We start from the raw sequence: 19347 nt of genomic DNA on the forward strand, positions 1-19347 counted from the left end.
AGGTAGAAGGGGAAAAACATCAGAAATGAGGAACTGGAAAACTGAGTGCAGATGTGGCATAAAAGGACAGCAACATTTAATAAAAAGACAAGAAGAAACAAATGAATGGTTCAGGAGAAAAATACACAATACATTTAAGAGGGTCATAAAATGAAGATGACTGAGTATTAAATTAGTGGCCAAAGTAATGAGGGAGAGTCAAAATGAAGTGAGGGAGGAATCAAGAGCTAGACAGTAACAACAGTGATTAATATAAAGTGGCCACTTCAAGTAGAACACAATGATTTTTTCAACAGACAACAGTTGTTTCCATCCTCCAACTTTTTTTTTTTCTTTTGGATTCAACTTAAGACTACTGGGTAGTGAGAACTGCATATATGTTGTGGAGCAGCTGCCCTGCAAGTTCCCAGGTACTGTTGCTGAGTGGATAAATTCAAACCATCTGTGTTGTGAAGCTATTACCAAGGATATTGTCATTGCATTGCAGAGTGCACTCAATAATAGCTCAATTGGTATTACCAGTATAGATTTCCTGTAGCCATCATGCTGCCTATGTGGAGAGGAAACAGAGGCTTCATGTCAGCTAAAGTACTATAGAACGTACTGCATCTCATATTCAGATTTCTCTGGTGGCAGACAACTACATGAATTTACACTATTTGGGAACAAAATGAACACTTTGGTGGCTAAATACAGACTGATTCAGATAGACAGTTACAAACGGATGATGAAATGCTGACTCACATGTAGTAACTGTAAAATTTGAATGCTGACTTCAGACTGCCTGTGGCACTGTGCATCATGCTTATTTATAGATGAGCATAATATTATAAATCACAAAATATTGATGCACAGACTGTTACATTTTGAATATTAACACCAAAATCAGGAAAATTAAGACACAAAGATACAATAGGTAATGACATAGATTTAACTAATACCTGTATAACTAGAAAATGGCAAAAATAATAAATAATACTTTATGAGGTTCATTTTAATGTACATAGGGATTCTCAAAGCCTACCAAAACTTTCAAGAAAGTGAAACATTCCAATTTGTTTAATTAAAAAACTAAAAAGTTATTTTGTTGTAAATAGGAACTTTTGGAATCAGTAAAACCAGTGCTGCAAGACTACAGTATTGAATTTTGAAAATAGTCACAATTCAAGAGTGAAACTAACTAAAACACAAAAAGTTTGAATACAAGTATCTTTTGGCATACTTTTTTCTTTTTTTTTTTTGAGAAAGTAAAATCTTTGCTGAAAAGATGAGACTGGGGTCTTTTAAATGACATATGCTAATTTAGAAATGAACAGCTATTTGCCCACTGAAAATTTCTCCATCACAAGATTTATACATATTGTAAACCACAAATGTTTCTTTCAACATAATGTATCTACAAGCATCAAATGTATTGCCATCATCAGTCATCAGGAAACTATCCAGTGAATAACAAATTTTGATGAAATACAGTATTAATGAAAAATTGGCTATTTTGTGTGCCTGTCATAAATGCACCATCAACAAAATGAGATCAAATAAAGAAAAAAAATTATTAATGTCAGTAGTGTATGACAACTCTTTAGCAAATTATACAGTGAATATTCATTAATTATAGACATGGCAATGGCAAATTCTATGTTGATAATTCTTTTCCCCATCTCAAACTATATTTACAAAATTTTATTGTATGTATTAAGCAGAGGTGATAATGTCTACTCTTTCTTCAAAACAAGAAAATTATTTAAACTTTCTGGCAGATTAAAACTGTGTGCCAGACCAAGACTCGAACTCAGGGCCTTTCCCTTTCGAGGGTAAGTGCTCTGTTGAATGAGCTACTCAAGCACGATTCATGATCCATCCTCACAGATTTACTTCTGCCATTACGTCATCTTCTACCCTCCAAAATTCTCAGAAGTTCTCCTGCAAAATTTACAAGACTAGCACTCTCAGAAGGAATGATATAGAGGAGCCATGGCTTAGCCACACCTGGGGGGTGTTTTCAAAATGAAATTCTCACTCTGCAGTGGAGTGTGCTTAGTTTGTAGAGCACTAGCCCATGGAAGGTGAAGGTCCTAAGTTCGAGTCTCGGTCCAGCACACAGTTTTAAACTTCCAGGAAGTTTCATATCAGCACACCCTCTGCTGCAGAGTGAAAATTTCATTCTGGAGAGAATGATTCATCAAGATTATACTGACAGATGGTTGGCTGCAACATATGTATCTAAAAGGTATCTGAATCAGTAGTATGAACCATATTTAATCAAATTGCTTTGACAATTGCTGCAAGAGAAATAAAATGGTTTAAGTTTACTTTTGAAACTTGTTCATTTTGCTTCATTTTATGTAATTTGATAGGTTGTATGATAATTTAAATGCAATGTGTAAACTTATTTATGATAGCATGCTACTCTGGACTGAATCATGTGGATAATGTAGGTGCTTTCTATGTTATAGCTACACAAATATTTGTTTTCCCACAATCTTGAGGTGTTTAAAAGATGATCTTGTTCAAACAGGTTGGATTGCATAGTAGGCCAAGTAGACTTAATTTATTTTTATTTCATATATTTTTTGTATGTTTTATTCATAGAATACTTAGTTCCTCAGCAGTGTACAGTCAACCTCTGCTGTGAAATGAATGTAAATGTGCATAGTGGCATAAGTCATTTGTGGTTGCAGCATACATTGTTTCAACTTTAATTCTGTTTCCTATTGCTACTGAGTCACTCAGTATGCTCTTTACTGGATGACTGGCATTTATTTGCAGGCAGCGTAATACTGTTACATTTATCACTAATACAGACTGGCTACTGTTGAACTACGTTGGTGCAGTCATCAGCTGTGTACCACTTTTAGACTCATGAGCCAATATACGTGGTTCTTTATCAACCTCATTTAGCAGCTTTTAGTCTTCATTCTCTCCGTGTTGGCATTTAAGGAGTTGGTTAGTGAATGATTTCTGTTGCATGATAGCTGAAAAACTTTGCTTATGGATTTGTTCATATTGTTTTCATCAGCATTCAGGGACTATAGCATCCCATAAATAAGAATATATATGCCACACAGTGCTGTTGACATCTGTTGGTTCTTTACCTTCACCATATGGGCCAGCATACATCCCTCATATGGAAGGAATGGTAACACCTTCTTAGGTCTGTGTTTCAAAAAGTCTCAGCAAGAAAGTATCAACTATCTAGCTGGGAAAGTATGGTCATGAAAGATGCACTCAGTTACTTCTGAAGCAAAACTCTAACAGAATTTTTTTAAAAAATTACAGAATTAAACTAAAAAAATTTGGAGCTATCAGAGTAGCAAACTCAGAAAGTGACTTCTATAGTATGGCTGTTGAGGAGATTTTTCCATTTAATTGGCCACCGATGTGAATTTAATGCTTTCCACACTTAAGAAGGCACTGGCCTGAAGGAGACAATGGCAAGAGCCCAAAAAGTTAATAAAGTAGGTAAGAGGCAATATTGTTAACTTGTTTGTATGTAAAAACTCAGACCATGCAGATTTGTGTGGTCAGTTTGTCTGATTTCAACAAACCCTTGCTATATGCCATTGTTTGTACCATGGTGCTCATATATCCAAGTGGAGTAGGAGTGTTGCTCTGCTATGCTTTTGGAAACATTCTGAACATGGTGGTGACACATGCCAGACCTTCTGTGTTGAATCATATGTGTAGGTTCTTTCATCCAATGCCTCTTAAGATGTTCATACTCTACAATGAGGGTGACCGTGCAATGAACTAGAAATCTGAACTGTCCTACAGTTTATCTGCACCCACTCATGGCATTCAATAAAAATGTTGGTTGGGTGCCTGAGCTATTTCAAATGACTGCACTATTCATAAAATCTAATCAAGAGAAAGATTCTCAAATTTCAGTGCCTCTTTGAAAATTTCCAGACTGGGAGATAACTGTACAATACTATCTTATATTGAGGGATCTGCATACAAATATTCACAGTCTGGACTTTTATGCATGAAACTATTCTTTCTATGGTGTTCTTGTAAGTTGGTAATCAACAAATTACTATAACTGGCCAGGTTGTTTATTCTACTGATGAAGTTATAATCTAATGACTACAACAGGATATTTTTGTAAAAAAGCAGATGATAGTTCATATTTCCCTAAATGATAGTACTACTTCTACAGACAAGGAGGTAAACCCTCTGAGCAGGAATATATGTTTCAGAGAGGCTTGGGAAAGAAACAGTGAGTGCTGTAAGCTATTGTCCAAAAGCTTCGAAATGTTTCATTTTCTCACTGCAACATTAAAAGCTCATTCATTATCCTACAAACTTCCTTTTTCTTTCATTAACCATTTTCCAAAGTGTCAGTTCACAGTTTTTTCATGATATCATTGAAACAGTACAAAATACAAAAACATTTAAGCACATAAAACCCTTTTGGAAATCCTTGCTGTTTTGATGACATCACCAGAAAACTCTCTTCCAAAACTGATAATATGAAAAATGCTTAAGGAAAGAAAATGGATATCTGTAAGAAAATGGATAAGTTTTCAATGTTTCAGTGAGTGGAAAAATAATTTTTCTTATATTATAACTTTGAATAGAATATGGCACTGCAGCTGGTAACGCCTACATAACACAAGTATCGAGCACAGTTGTTAAATCAGTTACTGCTGCTACAAAGGCAGCTTATCAAGACTTAAGTGAGTTTGAAAGTGATGTTATAGTCAGTGCATGAATGATGAGACACAGCATCTCTGAGGTAGCGATGAAGCTGGGATTTTCTTGTATGACCACTTCATGAGTGTACCGTGAATATCAGGAATCTGATAAAACATCAAATCTCAAACTTTGCTGCAGCCGGAAAAAGATCCTGCAAGAACAGGACCAACATTGACTGAAGAGAATTGTTCAATGTGACAGAAGTGCTGCCTTCAACAAATTGCTGCAAATTTCAATGCTTGGCCATCAACAAGTGTCAGCATGCAAACCATTCAATGAAAAATCAGTATGGGCTTTCGGAGCTGAAGTCCCACTCATGTACCCTTGATGATGGTATGACACAAAGCTTTGTCTTGCCTGGGCCATAAACACCAACTTTGGACTGTTGATGACTGGAAACATGTTGCCTGGTCAGAAGTGTTTCGTTTCAAATCATATCAAGTGGATGGATGTGTATGGGTACAGAGACAACCTCATGAATCCACGGATCCTGCATGTCAGCAGGAGACTGTTCAAGTGGGTAGAGGCATTGTAATGGTGTGGGGCATGTGTAGTTGGAGTGATATGGGACCCTTGATACATCTCGATATGACTCTGACAGGAAACATGTACATAAGTATCCTGACTGATCACCTGCATCCATTCGTGCGCATTGTGCATTCCAACAGACTTGGGCAATTCCAGTAGGACAATGTGACACGCCACATGTCCAGAATTCCTACAGAGTGGCTCCAGGAACACTCTCCTGAGTTAAAGCACTTCTGCTGGCCACCCAACTCCCCAGACATGAACATTATTGAACATATCTGGGATGCCTTGCAACGTACTGTTCAGAAGAAATCTCCACCCCCTCATACTCTTATGGCTTATGGATTTATGGACAGCCCTGCAGGATTTATGGACAGCCCTGCAGGATTCATGGTGTCAATTCCCTGCAGCACTACTTCAGACATTAGTCAAGTCCATGCCACGTCATGTTGTGGCACTTCTGCATGCTCGCAGGGGCCATACACAATATTAAGCAGGTGTTCCAGTTCCTTTGGCTCTTCAGTGTAAATGCTGTAAAAGCTACATTATACATGGGCCAAGACATTAGGCATTTCCCAGTGTGAGATGCACATGACTTGGTGGCACTATGAGCAAATGACGTGCTAAGGAAAGCATATAAGCACAATAGAGACAAATGAGGAATCATTCTAGTGAAGACACAGGCTACAAATGGGGAAATCCACAGATGTAAGTAAGTTTGACAGAGGCTAGATGTTATGGCACAATGCCTGGATATGAGCATTCCAGAAACAGTGAAGCAGGTTAGTTGTTTAAGTGCTACAGTCATGAGCATCTGTGGAAAGTAGTTGAAGGACAGAGAAACCATGATCAGATGAGAAGCTATTGGATTTTCATGCCTCATCACAGAATGTGGAAGTTGGAGGCTTGCACACTCTGTGAAGCAAGACAGGTGGCAATGAGGCAGATGACAGGGTACAATGCCAGTGTGGGTATAAGTGATTTAGAGCACACCATTCATTGCACATTTTTGAACATTATGCTCTGCAGCAAATGACCCATATATGTTCCTATGTTAACCCAAAGCCATCATCAGTTAAGATTCCAGTGAGCATGAGATTATCAAGATTAGTCACAGGTCAATGGAAATGTCAACCGGATGGATGAATTCTCTTTCTTGTTACACTAGGCTGATGGTCATGTGTGGATACACTGTCAAGCAGGTGAACAGCTGCTCAGATGCATACACACAAGCTGCTGGAATGCTAATGAAGGACATTCATCTCAGCTGTGATGGTACCTGTGGTAGTAATCAAAGGCACCATGACAGCTGTGGAAAACATTAACTTTACTGTGGACAATCAACTTCCCTTTATGCTTGATATTTTCCTGAACTGTGATGATGTCTTCTAGCAGGATACCTGTCTGCCTTATAAGGCCAAAATCAAGATAAAGTGGTTTGAGAAGCATGACAGTGATCTCATGTTGATGTCTTGGACACCAAATTTGCCTGATGTAAATGGAGTGAAACACATCTGGGAAGCTATCTGGTGCTACCTTAGTGTCCAAAAAACTCCAACCCATAATTTAAGGGAATTGTGTGACCTGTACGTAGACATCTAGTGTTGTATATCTCTGAATTTTTACGAATGCCGTGTTGAATCCATGCCATTTATTGCTGTATTACACTTCAAAGATGGGCAAACATGCCACTAAGCAACTGATCATAACATTTTGGCTTGTTAGTGTATTGCCCTTGAACATTTGTTCTAAGATGACAACATAATTTTAGGTAGTTGTGAAGGAAGAATGGATTGCTGTTGCCATCTTGCGGCTTGTGGAGTTAGAAAAATGTGTTGTGGAAGGTGCTGGGGCAGCTGGACTAGCAGCAATACTTGCAGGTCACTTACCTGAATATAAAGGCAAGAGGTTAGTGATAACTTAGTAGTAGTAATTTAATTGTGACGGGATAATTTTACAATGCTTTAGGATATGTCAGATTAATACAAGAAAAACTTAAGTCATATGTGTGAATATATACATATATGTTTAATGAGGAAAGGACTGCTGGTTGGCCATGACCTTGTTAAAGGAATCATCCCAGTATTTGCCTTAAGTGCTTTTGGAAAACCATAGAAAACCTCAATTAGGATGCTTTGATAGAACATTAATCTCCATCCTCCTGAATCTGAAGTCAGTGCTTAACAAATGCATTACCTCAGCTATACATAATTTGCAGTGCTCTCATGTTTATGTCTATACATAGTGGAACAAGTTGACTTAGTAACATAAAAAATATTAATACACTGTCCATTTAGTCTGTTTCTGTACTATATGAAGCAGCAGTACTTTCAAGTATTCCAGTAATGGTAAATAATATGATGATGTTTCAGTGTAAAACAGCATATTTCTCCCTTCTTTGCTAGAATGATCACCATGTGCAAAACCAATCACTTAATTCTATAAACTGCCAGCTTTTTTCACAGCACATCAAACTACTGCAGTTTTTTATCTGACACAATATAATTTAAGAAAAGAAAGTATTTTTCTCCAGGTAGTCTGTTTTCACTAATAATATTTGTACTTTAAAAGTACGACTTACTAAGAGCAACTGCATTTCCATGACTGCAGCAGTGCAAAGTCTCAGGTTGTCCAACTAGGGCATTTAATAGCTGAGTAATTGTTGATTTTCTTTAATGCTTTAATGACACCAGAATATTAGGATTTGAAGAGTATTGATTCTGTTCATATCTGGAAAAGAGCATATATAGAACAGAGATAGCACAGTTGCCAAATAAAGAAAAATTTTACTAAAGGACTTATTAGATTCAATTTACATTATTATAGATATTCCTCAGAGGAGCATCTTATAAGTAACATTGTTTTTAATGTAAACTGCTCAAAGTTCTGTCCCTCTTGCATATATATGAATGTGTGTTGCCTTAGATTCAGGGGACCAGCGGATGAAAGAATAATGGAACTAACAAAAACAATTTACTGTGGAGTAAAAACAAAATAATAACCTAAATAAATGCAAACAGTCCATATACAAACTGCTAGTACTCACTGTCCAATGGACACAATATTTCAGCAAACATTTCATCTTCATCTGATGAACTGATGTCTAGGAGATAAGTGGATGACTTATGTTCTCTCCCCTCATTTCTCCAGAATGATGTTTGATATGCTCTCAGCACCTGATGGTGTATGCTGCAGCTGTAGAGGTCGTTTGGGTGGCATAGTTTTTGGCACACCACCTTCTCAGCAGTCACTTTGTTATGTATGATGAATACCACATCCTTTTCCTTGACCATACTGAGTTGGGTTCCCAGGTCTTGTTGAGAATGTAACCACTGTTGCAGTTTATTGGTTGGTGCTTATTTCATACTTGATATGGGTGACTTCTTTTATGACAAGTTCCAATATTTGTATTTTGTGTCAAATTTGTGCTACAGTCATATTCCATACTGTGTAATTCAGAAAAAATATTATCTGCAGTAATTGACCTGCTTGGCTGTAGTGAACAAGTATGCCACCCATACTCATGACAGTGATCTTTGACTGTGTAAAACATATGATCTACATGCTTCTTTCTTCATTGGCAGGGAATCTGGGATACATCAAGAGGTGGTGGGGGAGGCAGACAAAGATAGATAGATAGATAGATAGATAGATAGATAGAGAGAGAGAGAGAGAGAGAGAGAGAGAGAGAGAGAGAGAGAGAGAGAGAGATTGGGGTTTAATGTCTCAACAGCATTGATGTCATTAGAGTTGGCCCAGCTTTTCATGAACCATGTATGGAATGCTGCCTCAGAGATTTTGGGTGAGGGGATGTAAGTTACCTGTGTGTCCCAAAGAAGTTAGTTCATCAGTTCATCTGTTGATGGCAACAGGATTGCTCATTGAAATACTGTGCTCATTAGGCATTGAGAAATTCTAACAAATCAAAAAATAAAAGCTGTTTGTTTGGACATCAGTGAAATCAGACTCTATTTTGCTCCGCCCTATACATGGATTCTTCTTTGGATGCTGTCAACAAGGTATTTGAGATTTTGCCACTGAGGTCTGTTCCTTCATTTCACAACACCTCTGCTGAGGTTGTCCAGTGTACGACAAGGGTTACTGCGATGTTTACAGCTGGTCCTGAAGCATGCTTAATTTGTTTCACATAAGCAGATACCACAGACCATTTCATTTTGTTGATTCCTGTTTGCTGGTGAAAGGTATTCATAAGTTTCAAATGGTTTACTTGTACATTAACCTCTTGAGAGACTAATTATTTACTAAAAGATTGCTAGATCTGGACAGTAGGTTAGAGATCCTGTTCCCTTAGCACACAGCACCCAAAGTACCCTTGATAGCAATGAGAGGTATGATATCAATCCAAAACAAGACTGACCACCCCCTTGTTGAACATGTGGTACTGCATCCCAAAGACATAAATCTCCTTCTACCACAGTCATCAAGTAACAAACAAATCCTGCATTCAACTGTGAAAATATGCTCACACCACCGGTCCAGATTCCATTCAAAGTGTTTCTTTGCCCTCCTTCTTTGTGCATCATGGTGCTGACAGGCTTGTACTGGATGTTTAGATGCCACATTGATCATATGGAGATAGGTCCATACTCTTTGAACTGACACAGCCCTCCCAGTTGTCTCAAAAAAAGTCAGTGCACAATTCTATCACATTCTCATTATAGTACTTAGAAGTTTGTATTATTCCATTACAGTCAGTATGTAGTGAAGTTAAACATCAGAAAAGTAAGTGCATTTTAGGACTAAATGTTTACCTTTTTTGCACTACTTAATTATCATTGGGTGGAAATAATTACAAACAAAATAGATTTTGCTTATCGTTCCCTCTTGTTTCTTGCTCATTGTCTGAGGACAGGCTTGTTATGTGATGACTGAAACACATTTATATGCCTTTTTTATCATTTATTAACAACAGGTGAACTGTTCATGTGACTTTCTACAGACAAGTGATGAAAATGACAGACATCTTCAGATGCGTGGCATAGTATCTTTTAAGTAACAAGTTAGTCATAGACTAACTGGATAGTATCATTACATGTCAAAATCAGAACATAAACTTGTAGAATACATGTATAGCACCTACATTTATAATCTCACTTTTCTTGTCTTTTTTTCTAAACTGAAACATTTTAATTTCAATAATTTAATAGTCAGCACTTTTATTTTGACGAAATTATACCTTTTTAGAAACCTGGAAATTAGAGTATTAAGGTTAGAAGACTGTAGTAATGATTACTGAAACCTTTTTCAATTTCACAAAAGAATATTATAGAGTGCAAAAGTTTATATCATCAATTAATTTTTAAGCAAACTAATCATATTTCTTTAAATAAATTTTTTAACAAAACAAACTACTTTATTACAATAACAACTAAAAACTGAATAATAAAGTTTAAACTGAAACATCTTTATTAAAATATTGACAATTTCTGGAACATTTTGTGATAAAGGATTCACAGTGAAACAGCATTGATTCTCACTGTAGGATAATGGCAAAGTTTTGTAAACTAAACTGGTACACAAATGTGATACATAATGCACACAGACACACACACAAATAACAAGAAAAAGATGGTGTTTTTGCCAGTAAATTCACTGCTTAAGTTTCAGATGGTAGTACAGTACAAGAAACTGAAAGTCACCAAATACAAATGTGAAAGTATAACACTGTTTATGAATATCAGAGAAACAGATAAAAACTTTTTAATTGATTATTACAACATTACCTCTTCAATTAATAAATGTTTAACACTTTCACAATCTTTTATCTCCAAGATATTCATTCTTGACAACAGAAAGTAGCTGTCTTATCAAAGTTGCTTCTAGTGAGTGGCTTGGTGGGAATGTTTGCTAGCTGATCTACAGAGCAGACATATCCCAAGTTAAAGATTCCCATTTCTATGAAGGCTTTAAAGTAACATATAAGACTGCTGATGATGAGCATGTACTCAAGACCAGTCTAGCAAATTAAAAAATACTAAGAAGTAAGGAGCCTTCTCATTGTACATACAAATAAAAGAGCTCACAGATATGGCAGCTTCACCTAGTTTTAACACCAAAACCTGTGGCTAATTTATGAGTAAGAGCACCTCCTGCAAAAGGATATTCCCACTCCTGGGATAATATAAGTTGTAAGAGCCCTTTAGGTACTGTAAGATTGTCTCCACAGCATTACAGTGTATATCTTCTAGTTTTTCAATGTGCTGACTAGCATTGTGCACTACAAAAGTGATGTCAAATCTAGTTGCCCCAGATAGACAGTGTGAGCTTTCAAGAGCTTGGAGCACTGATAATTTTTTAACCGAGTCCCAGCACAGAATACAAATGACCACAGTCATCCAGTATTGCCACAGCATTACCATTCTGCATGTTCCAGCAATGAGTTGAGATCTCACAAACTTCAGAAGGATTTATAGTCAAACACCTGTCAGATCCAAAATATATTAATATAGGTGTCCCACAGGGGAGTGTATTAGGCCCAATCCTTTTTCTTAATTAGATAAATGATTTCCCATAATATTGGATGTGGAGAAAAATATACTGTTTGCTTATGACAGCAACACAGTGATCACAGATAAAACTCTAACACAATTGACAGAAAAGGCTAATGCAGCCCTCAGAGGTGTCCACAACTGATCACTGAAAAATAAAGTAACTCTAAACATGAAGAAAATTAATTGTATGTACTTCCAGCTGATGCTAGATTAAAAATTAATGATGATCTATTAGAACATTTAATGGACACCAAATTCTTGGGGTTGAAGGTAAATTGTCAGTTGAAATGGAATAAACATGTAAAAGCTTGAGGTTGAAGGTAAATTGTCAGTTGAAATGGTCTAAACATGTAAAAGCTTTGGCAAGGAGACAGTATGTTATGCTTTGTGAATAATTGCACTAGTTTACAATATTTCAGATTCAGAGCTCTTGTAAAGATAAGTGTTTAACTGAGTAATAACAATTAATTAAGGCAATATTACATCATAAATAAGTAAATTAATAAATGAAAGGCTTCCCAGATACCTGTGGAAGCTCACAAGAGCTACACAAAATGGCTACTATTGACTTAGAGCTAGTCAGACTCAATATTGCTATAACAGCACTGCAGGAAACCAGACTACCAGAAGAAGGCTCAATATGGGAAGAAAACTAGAGTTTTTTCTGGAAGGGTAAAGACGTTGCTAGCCCCAGACAGTATGGAATCGGTTTTGCTGTCCTCAACGACTTGCTGTGTTGTACCGAAAACCCGATTGGGATCTCAGAAGGTATTATGACTCTGCATTTCACAACAAATAGGGGACCACTGATGCTGACATCTGTATATGCACCAACACTTACCTCAACTACAGATGCCAATGATCAGTTTTATCAACAACACTCAGTGATGTGGTACAAGGAGTGCACTCTGGGGCCCATCTATGCATCCTTAGAGATTTCAACGCTCACATTGGTAGTGATTTTGCCACTTGGCCTGACTGCCTAGGCAAACATAGAGTGGGAAATATGATTGAAAATGGCCTATGGTTGCTTGAGTTCTGTACAAAGTATCAGCTGTGTGTCACCAATACATATTTTAAAGGCAAACTGAACCACATGGTTTCCTGGATGCACCCCCGCTCAAAACACTGGCATCAGTTAGATCTTATTCTAACTAAAGGAAAGATCTGCCTTACTTTCTATATAAATGTTCTTTCCTTAGTCAGACTGTGACATGGCTCATGCACTAGTAGTGACAAAAGTGCACTTCGTGACTAAAATGTTTCACTCTGCCAGAACACCTTGCAAAAGAAAAATTAATCTTTGCCAAGCAAGAAACACTGCTACAGGAGAAGTATTTAGTGATGAGATAGGAAAAGAGGTGGATCCCTGGAACCCAGCTGCTCCTATTTCTGAAGACTGGAAGATAAAATTGCTTCTTACCATTATGGCTGGAAATGTATTCGGTAATCTGGAAGCAAAATCCCAGGATTGGTTCATCAAGAATGTAGATGTCTTGAAACCTCTCCTTGAGGTTAAGTGACAGGCCACTGTCATCTGGTATAAATACCCATGGAATTCTACATGCAGGGAGCTAAGCAAAGCAAAGGCAGCTGTTCAGTGCACTGTCTGCAACTGCATCAATTCCTATTGGGAGCAGCTTTGCACTGACATGCAGGAGTGTTTCAATGCTGGCGACATTGGTGGTGTGTACTCAGGCATCAAACTGGCCATTGGACCCATTCCAAAGAAGAGCATACCAGTCGAGGAAATAGATGGAAAAGTCACCACAGATTGAAATCGTCAATTGCACCATTGGGTAGAAAATTACTCCAGCCTCTACTCACACTCCATCAACATTATTCCAAACACAATGGGTGAAATTCCTCAGATGACACCTTACCATGACTTAGATTTCGTGCCTACTATGGAGGAGCTTCAAAGAGCAATTGCACAGTTTAAATGTGGGAATTGCCCTGGCAAAGACAATATTTCCACAGAAACTGTAAAACTTAGGCCAGTTTTTCCATTGCTTTTCAACCTCTTACTGAAATGTTGGGCTGAGGGTCTGTGCCGCAAGACATGCATGATGCCAATATTGTTAATATATACAAAGGCAAAGGTGATCATGGCGATTGTAACTGTCACTGTGGAATCTCACTTCTGAGTATACCTAGAAAAATATTTGCCTATGTGATGTTGGGCAGATTTCAGAAGCTTGCTGAGTACATATACCCTGAGGAACAATTTGGGTTTTGTCCCTAACGATCTACAGTTAATATGATCTCCACACTCTGGAAAATTCAGGAAAAGTGCCACCAGCAGAAAACCCCTCTGTTCATTGCCTTTATCAACCTAAATGATTCTATTGACACAGTCAGCAGAGAAGGACTGTATGCAGTACTTTTGAAGATAGGGTGTCCTCCAAAGCTCTTAAAGATGATCATGGCTTTTCACAAAGATATGGAAGGTGCTATGGTCTTCAACGGAATCACATCTGTCCTGTTTGCTGTGAAAAGAGGATTTCATCAAGGCTGCATATTGGCTCCCACTCTGTTGAATTTTTTTCTCGGCACTCCTCAAAGTTGCTTTTGGTGAAACTAACCTCTATACCAGAGCTGATGGGAAGCTCTACAATATTTCTCTATCCAGATCCAAGTGCTTTAGAGAGAACTTGCTTGTAAATAGCCTTTTATTTGCTGATGATGCTGCATTTTTTGCGCGTACTCAAGATGATCTGCAAGAGCTTGTGGGTAAATTCTCTACTGCGTGCAAGCTCTTCTCCATGTCTATAAACATAAAGAAGACAGTTGTCTTGGCACAAGGATACATAGATTCACCTGTCATCAAACTGGACAGTTCCTTGTTGAAGGTAGTCAATAAATTCTGCTATCTTCATTCAATTACATCAGAAGATCTCTCCCTCAATGACAAGATAAATGCATGGATAGCAAAGGCTGCCAGCACTTTCAGAAAGTTCTACACACAAGAATCAGATATCAAACATCTTACATTCTCGACAAAAATACTTGTGTATCAATCATGTGTGCTGAGTACTCTCCTGTATGGAGCTGAGACTTGGATATCATACGCCAAGCAGGAACGAAAGCTCAACGCCTTTCACCTGCGGTGCTTACAGAGCATCTTGGGAACATCATGGAAGGATCATGTGACAAATGATATGGTTCTGAAAACTGCAAAACAACAGAGTATCACTGCCATGCTCGAGCAACATCGCCTTCAGTGGTTAGGACATCTGCTTCATATGGACCACTCCCATCTGCCCAGGTGCACATTACTTAATGAAATAGCAGCAGCAAAGAGACCTCATGGAAGACCTTCACTACGCTTTAGGGATTACATCAATCATCATATGTGCGCATTCAATATTGACAGTTACAAGTGGGAGCAACTCGCTGACAGTCGCAGCAAATGGAGGAGACTGACTGCAGATGGAACAAAATGCATGACCAAGTATGGCTTAACAACTTAGCTGCAAAATGATCATGCAGACATGAGCTTATGACTAACCCTCCTACTGGAGTGACTAATATTTGCCTCACGTGTGAGTGCCAAGTCAGCTCTCACATCAGACTTCTGAACCACTAGTGAAAATGTCTCCAGGATGCCAATGGAATCTACTGATAGGAAACACCAGGCCATTATATATAATACTTATTGTAAGCCATCAATTAAAGATTTCACATTCCATGTGTATTTTCTGGAAAATGAGAACATTTCATAGGCATAAATTTTGGACTAGGATTTGTTTATGTTATCATATACTGTAAGTTATGTGATTATTTCAATAAAGTAAAATTTGTGTTGTTTGTGTATTCTTACACACTATCCATTTTATTCTCTAGTAAGTAGCCGGAGTGAAAAGTTCTGAAATAAGTGAAAAGTTTGTATAGTCTAGGCTCAGTCTTTGTTTACTTTTTATTTCATCACATAAACAGTACAGGTTAAATCTTTTGTGTTTCTCTGGAAGTTTTGAATTAGTATCCAAACTTTAGGCCTAAACTTTCTAAGAAATTTAATATATTAATTGAGTAGTCTAGGAAGTTATTCTTGTTTAACTTAGACTAAAGCTCAAATTTGTTTGCTGTGAGTGAGAAGTGTATGACTTGCTGTTGGATTGTTAGTTCTGGGGTGTGGTGTGAGGGTTGTTGCAGTTTCTTTCATGTGGGTGACTGTAGCAGCGTGGAACTGGGGGATACAAACAAGGCTCATTAGTTGCATAGGATTTGTTGTAGAGATAGGAGGATAGTGGAACAAGAGGAGAATATTTCTATCCTTCAGGTGGAACTAGATAAAGTGAAACAAGATCTGGAAAGCTTAAGGGAGGAGAAGGGAAGAGAGAGGTGGGAAGTGACAACACTTTATAGAAGAAATAAGAATAGGAATTTCTCAGACAGTGTTGTTGTGAATGTGGAAAATAGGTTTCATCTGTTATCACAGTTGGAAACTGATGAGCTACAAGTAGCTGTAGGAGTAAACAGGACTCAACAAACTTTCAAAAAGTGTTTGAAAAGTAAGAATTCAGAAAAAAGTTGTGAAGAAGAATAAAGTTTTGTTGTTAGGTAGTTCACATGGTCACGAGTTTTTTTAAACCTACTGGAAAGCTGGGTCAGGTGATAGAGGATGTAGGTTCACTTCACAAAGACTTCACAAAGCAAGACACCGTGGTAATAGTGGGTAGGTCTGGCAACAGCATAGACAGGAACCCTAATTATTGAATTGAGAGTGACCTGGGGGTTAAAGGTAGCTTCAGCAATGAAACATACTGATGTTGGTCTTGTGTCTGTTCTGTGGTGCCATGACCAGCCTCATTTAAACTCTTCTGTTAGCAGAGTTAATTTAGAGGTGGAGCAGCTGCTTGGATCAGGTGTGCGGTCTCTTACTGGTGTCATTCCTGTTGACTCTGTCAGCACGTGGGACTATACTAGACATGGCCTTCACCTCAACATGAAAGGAAAAGGAAAGCTGTCTGGGTACCAGTGGTTAACAGTGACTGAACAGCTGTTTTTTAAGGATAGGGAGATCAGAAACAAAAGATTTTTAGAGACAGGTTGAAAATGACATTCACATTGATAAAACAAGCAGCCAGAGAGCAAAATTTAATGTACACAATTCATGCAGACAGCCTGTGATTGAAACTAGAGATACTCAAAAATTGACAGGAAAATTAGGTTCATTCAGCTGTAATTCAGTCAGTGCAAAAGCTCAGTTATCCTTATTGCATCAGGATATCTGAGGACTAAGGGGCAAGCTTAATGAGTTGCTTATTTTCGTTGAAGAATTAGAGCTTAGCAAAGCAGTTGATATAATTTGCCTCTCTGAACATCATATGACCACTGGTATAGATGTGTTAAATGTTACAGGTTTCAAGTTAGCTTCTCTACTTCTGTAGAGAAAATATGGAGGAAGGATTGTTTTGATTTTAAGAATATTGATATTAATGAATTTTGCTCAGAGCAGCAAATAGAACCTTGTGCAATAGAAATAGTATTTCATAATAAGTCATTTATAATAGTAAGTATATACAAATCACCTTCAGGAAATTTTAACTTCTTCATAAAAAATCTTGAATCTCTGGTGTCCCATCTCACAGTAAAAAAATCGAGGAAATAGTGGTTGCTGGTGATTTTAATGTGGATTCATTTAAAAGCTCTCCAGCAAACAATTATTGCCGTCAGTAACACTGTCAATCAATTTAGTTGCTACTGTAGTTTGCAACTGGCATATGTAAATATTCTGAGACTGCTAAAGATAACATCTTTATAGACAAATCTAGGGAAAAAAGTCATATCACAAACCCAATAGTAAATGGGCTATCTGATCATGACATGTAGCATCTTGTGTTAAATATTGAAACTTGCCAGGATAAAAAAATCTATTAAATTTGACTACAGGAGCATAATAAATCAGTCAAAAATTGAGAAATTCAGGAAATTGCTCAAAGACATAAACTGGATAGATATTTATGATACATCTGACTCAAGAGGAAAATAGAAAGAATTCATTAATAAAGTTATTTCTACTTTTGAAAATTGTTTACCCTGAAAGGTAACTCAAATCACACAGAAGTCAAAAAGTAAACCGTGGATTACACAAGGAATAAAGATATTGTCTGGGACAAAAAGGAGACTGTATCTACCATCTAGGAACAGCTCTGGTGTTAGCATTGTAATGCATTACAAAGAATACTGCAAAACACTGAAGCAAGTAATTGAGAAATTGAAGCTACTTTATTATGAGAAAAAGATAATTACATTACACCATGCACAAAATAAAAGCTGTATGGGATATAGTGAAGATAGAGACAGGTGGGTCCAAAAAGGAAGAGGAACAGATAGCTCTAAAATTAAATGAGACTTTGGTAACAAGGCATGTAGTGTTGCAAACCACTTAAACAAGTACTTTATTTCTGTTACTGACAGTTTGGGGTTATCAGGTTTGGTGAACAGTGCAATGGAGTATCTGAAACCAGTCTTTAAAAATAAATTCAGTAAAATGGATATGACACTCACGTCTCCCAAAGAAGTAGCATCCATCATAAAATCCTTAAAATCTAAGTATTCTAATGGGTATGATAACACATCAATGAAGTTAATCAAAGAATGTTCATGCAAGTTGAATTCTGTCTTCAGTTATTTGCGTAATAAATTTATTATCAGTGTAATAGTTCCAGAGTGGCTGAAACATGCTGAAGTTAAGCCTCTTTACAAGAAGGGGAAGAAAGAGGTACCATCAAATTATTGATCAGTTTCACATTTGCTGTCTTCCTCAAAAATATTTGGAAAGGTTGTATACAAGCATGTCTTTAAGCATCTCACTGCAAATAATATATTGTCCAAGGCACAGTTTGGGTTTCTTAAGAGTTCTGATATAGAGAAAGCTATGTACACTTATAGGGGGGCTGTATTTAATTCATTTGATAATAAATTAGAGGCTACTGGCGTTTTCTGTGGCCTGTCAAAAGCCTTTGACTGTGTGAACCACAGCATTCTCCTAAGTAAATTAGAATATTATGGTGTCACTGGCAACAATGCAAAATTGTTTGAGTATCTTTCAACTAACAAGAAACAAAGGGTGTCATTGCAAAATACCAGTGCAATAAGCAGTCAGTCTCCATCTAATTGGGAATTAATGACATGTGGTGTTCCTCAAGGATCCATCTTGGGTCTCTGCTTTCTCTTGTGTTCATTAATGACTGACTTCTCATCTGTTGCATTGTCAGATGCTAAGTTTGTTTTGTTTGCAGATGATACAAACATTGCAGCAAATCAAGTACAGATTTAGAAATAGCTGCTAATCAAATTTTCACTAACATTAATCAATCATTTAAAGCTAATCCACTGTCATTAAACTTTGAAAAGACCCACTATATGCAGTTCAGAGGCTGTAAGAGATTTCCTTAGATTCAAGTAAATACATATGAAGGCAGGCAAATTGAAGAGGTTGACAGTGTTAAACTTCTGGGATTACAAAATGTGTGTGAAATCTTATGGGACTTAACAGCTAAGGTCATCAGTCCCGAAGCTTGCACACTACTTAACCTAAATTATCCTAAGGACAAACACACACACCCATGCCCCAGGGAGGACTCAAACCTCCGCCGGGACC

General features: G+C 37.3%; 1 protein-coding gene across 2 annotated transcripts in view; it reads left to right on the forward strand.

Moving 5' to 3' along the window:
* The window catches only part of LOC126184717 (L-threonine ammonia-lyase), a 205740-nt gene that overhangs the window by 160720 nt on the left and 25673 nt on the right, over positions 1-19347 (forward strand). For both annotated transcript variants that reach the window (XM_049927240.1, XM_049927241.1), the window contains one exon: positions 6998-7134. In XM_049927240.1, the coding sequence (XP_049783197.1) occupies positions 6998-7134 (137 nt within the window). The remainder of the gene's footprint in view (positions 1-6997; positions 7135-19347) is intronic.

This window comes from Schistocerca cancellata, chromosome 4 (genome assembly GCF_023864275.1).
Source record: "Schistocerca cancellata isolate TAMUIC-IGC-003103 chromosome 4, iqSchCanc2.1, whole genome shotgun sequence".
Lineage (NCBI taxonomy): Eukaryota > Metazoa > Arthropoda > Insecta > Orthoptera > Acrididae > Schistocerca > Schistocerca cancellata.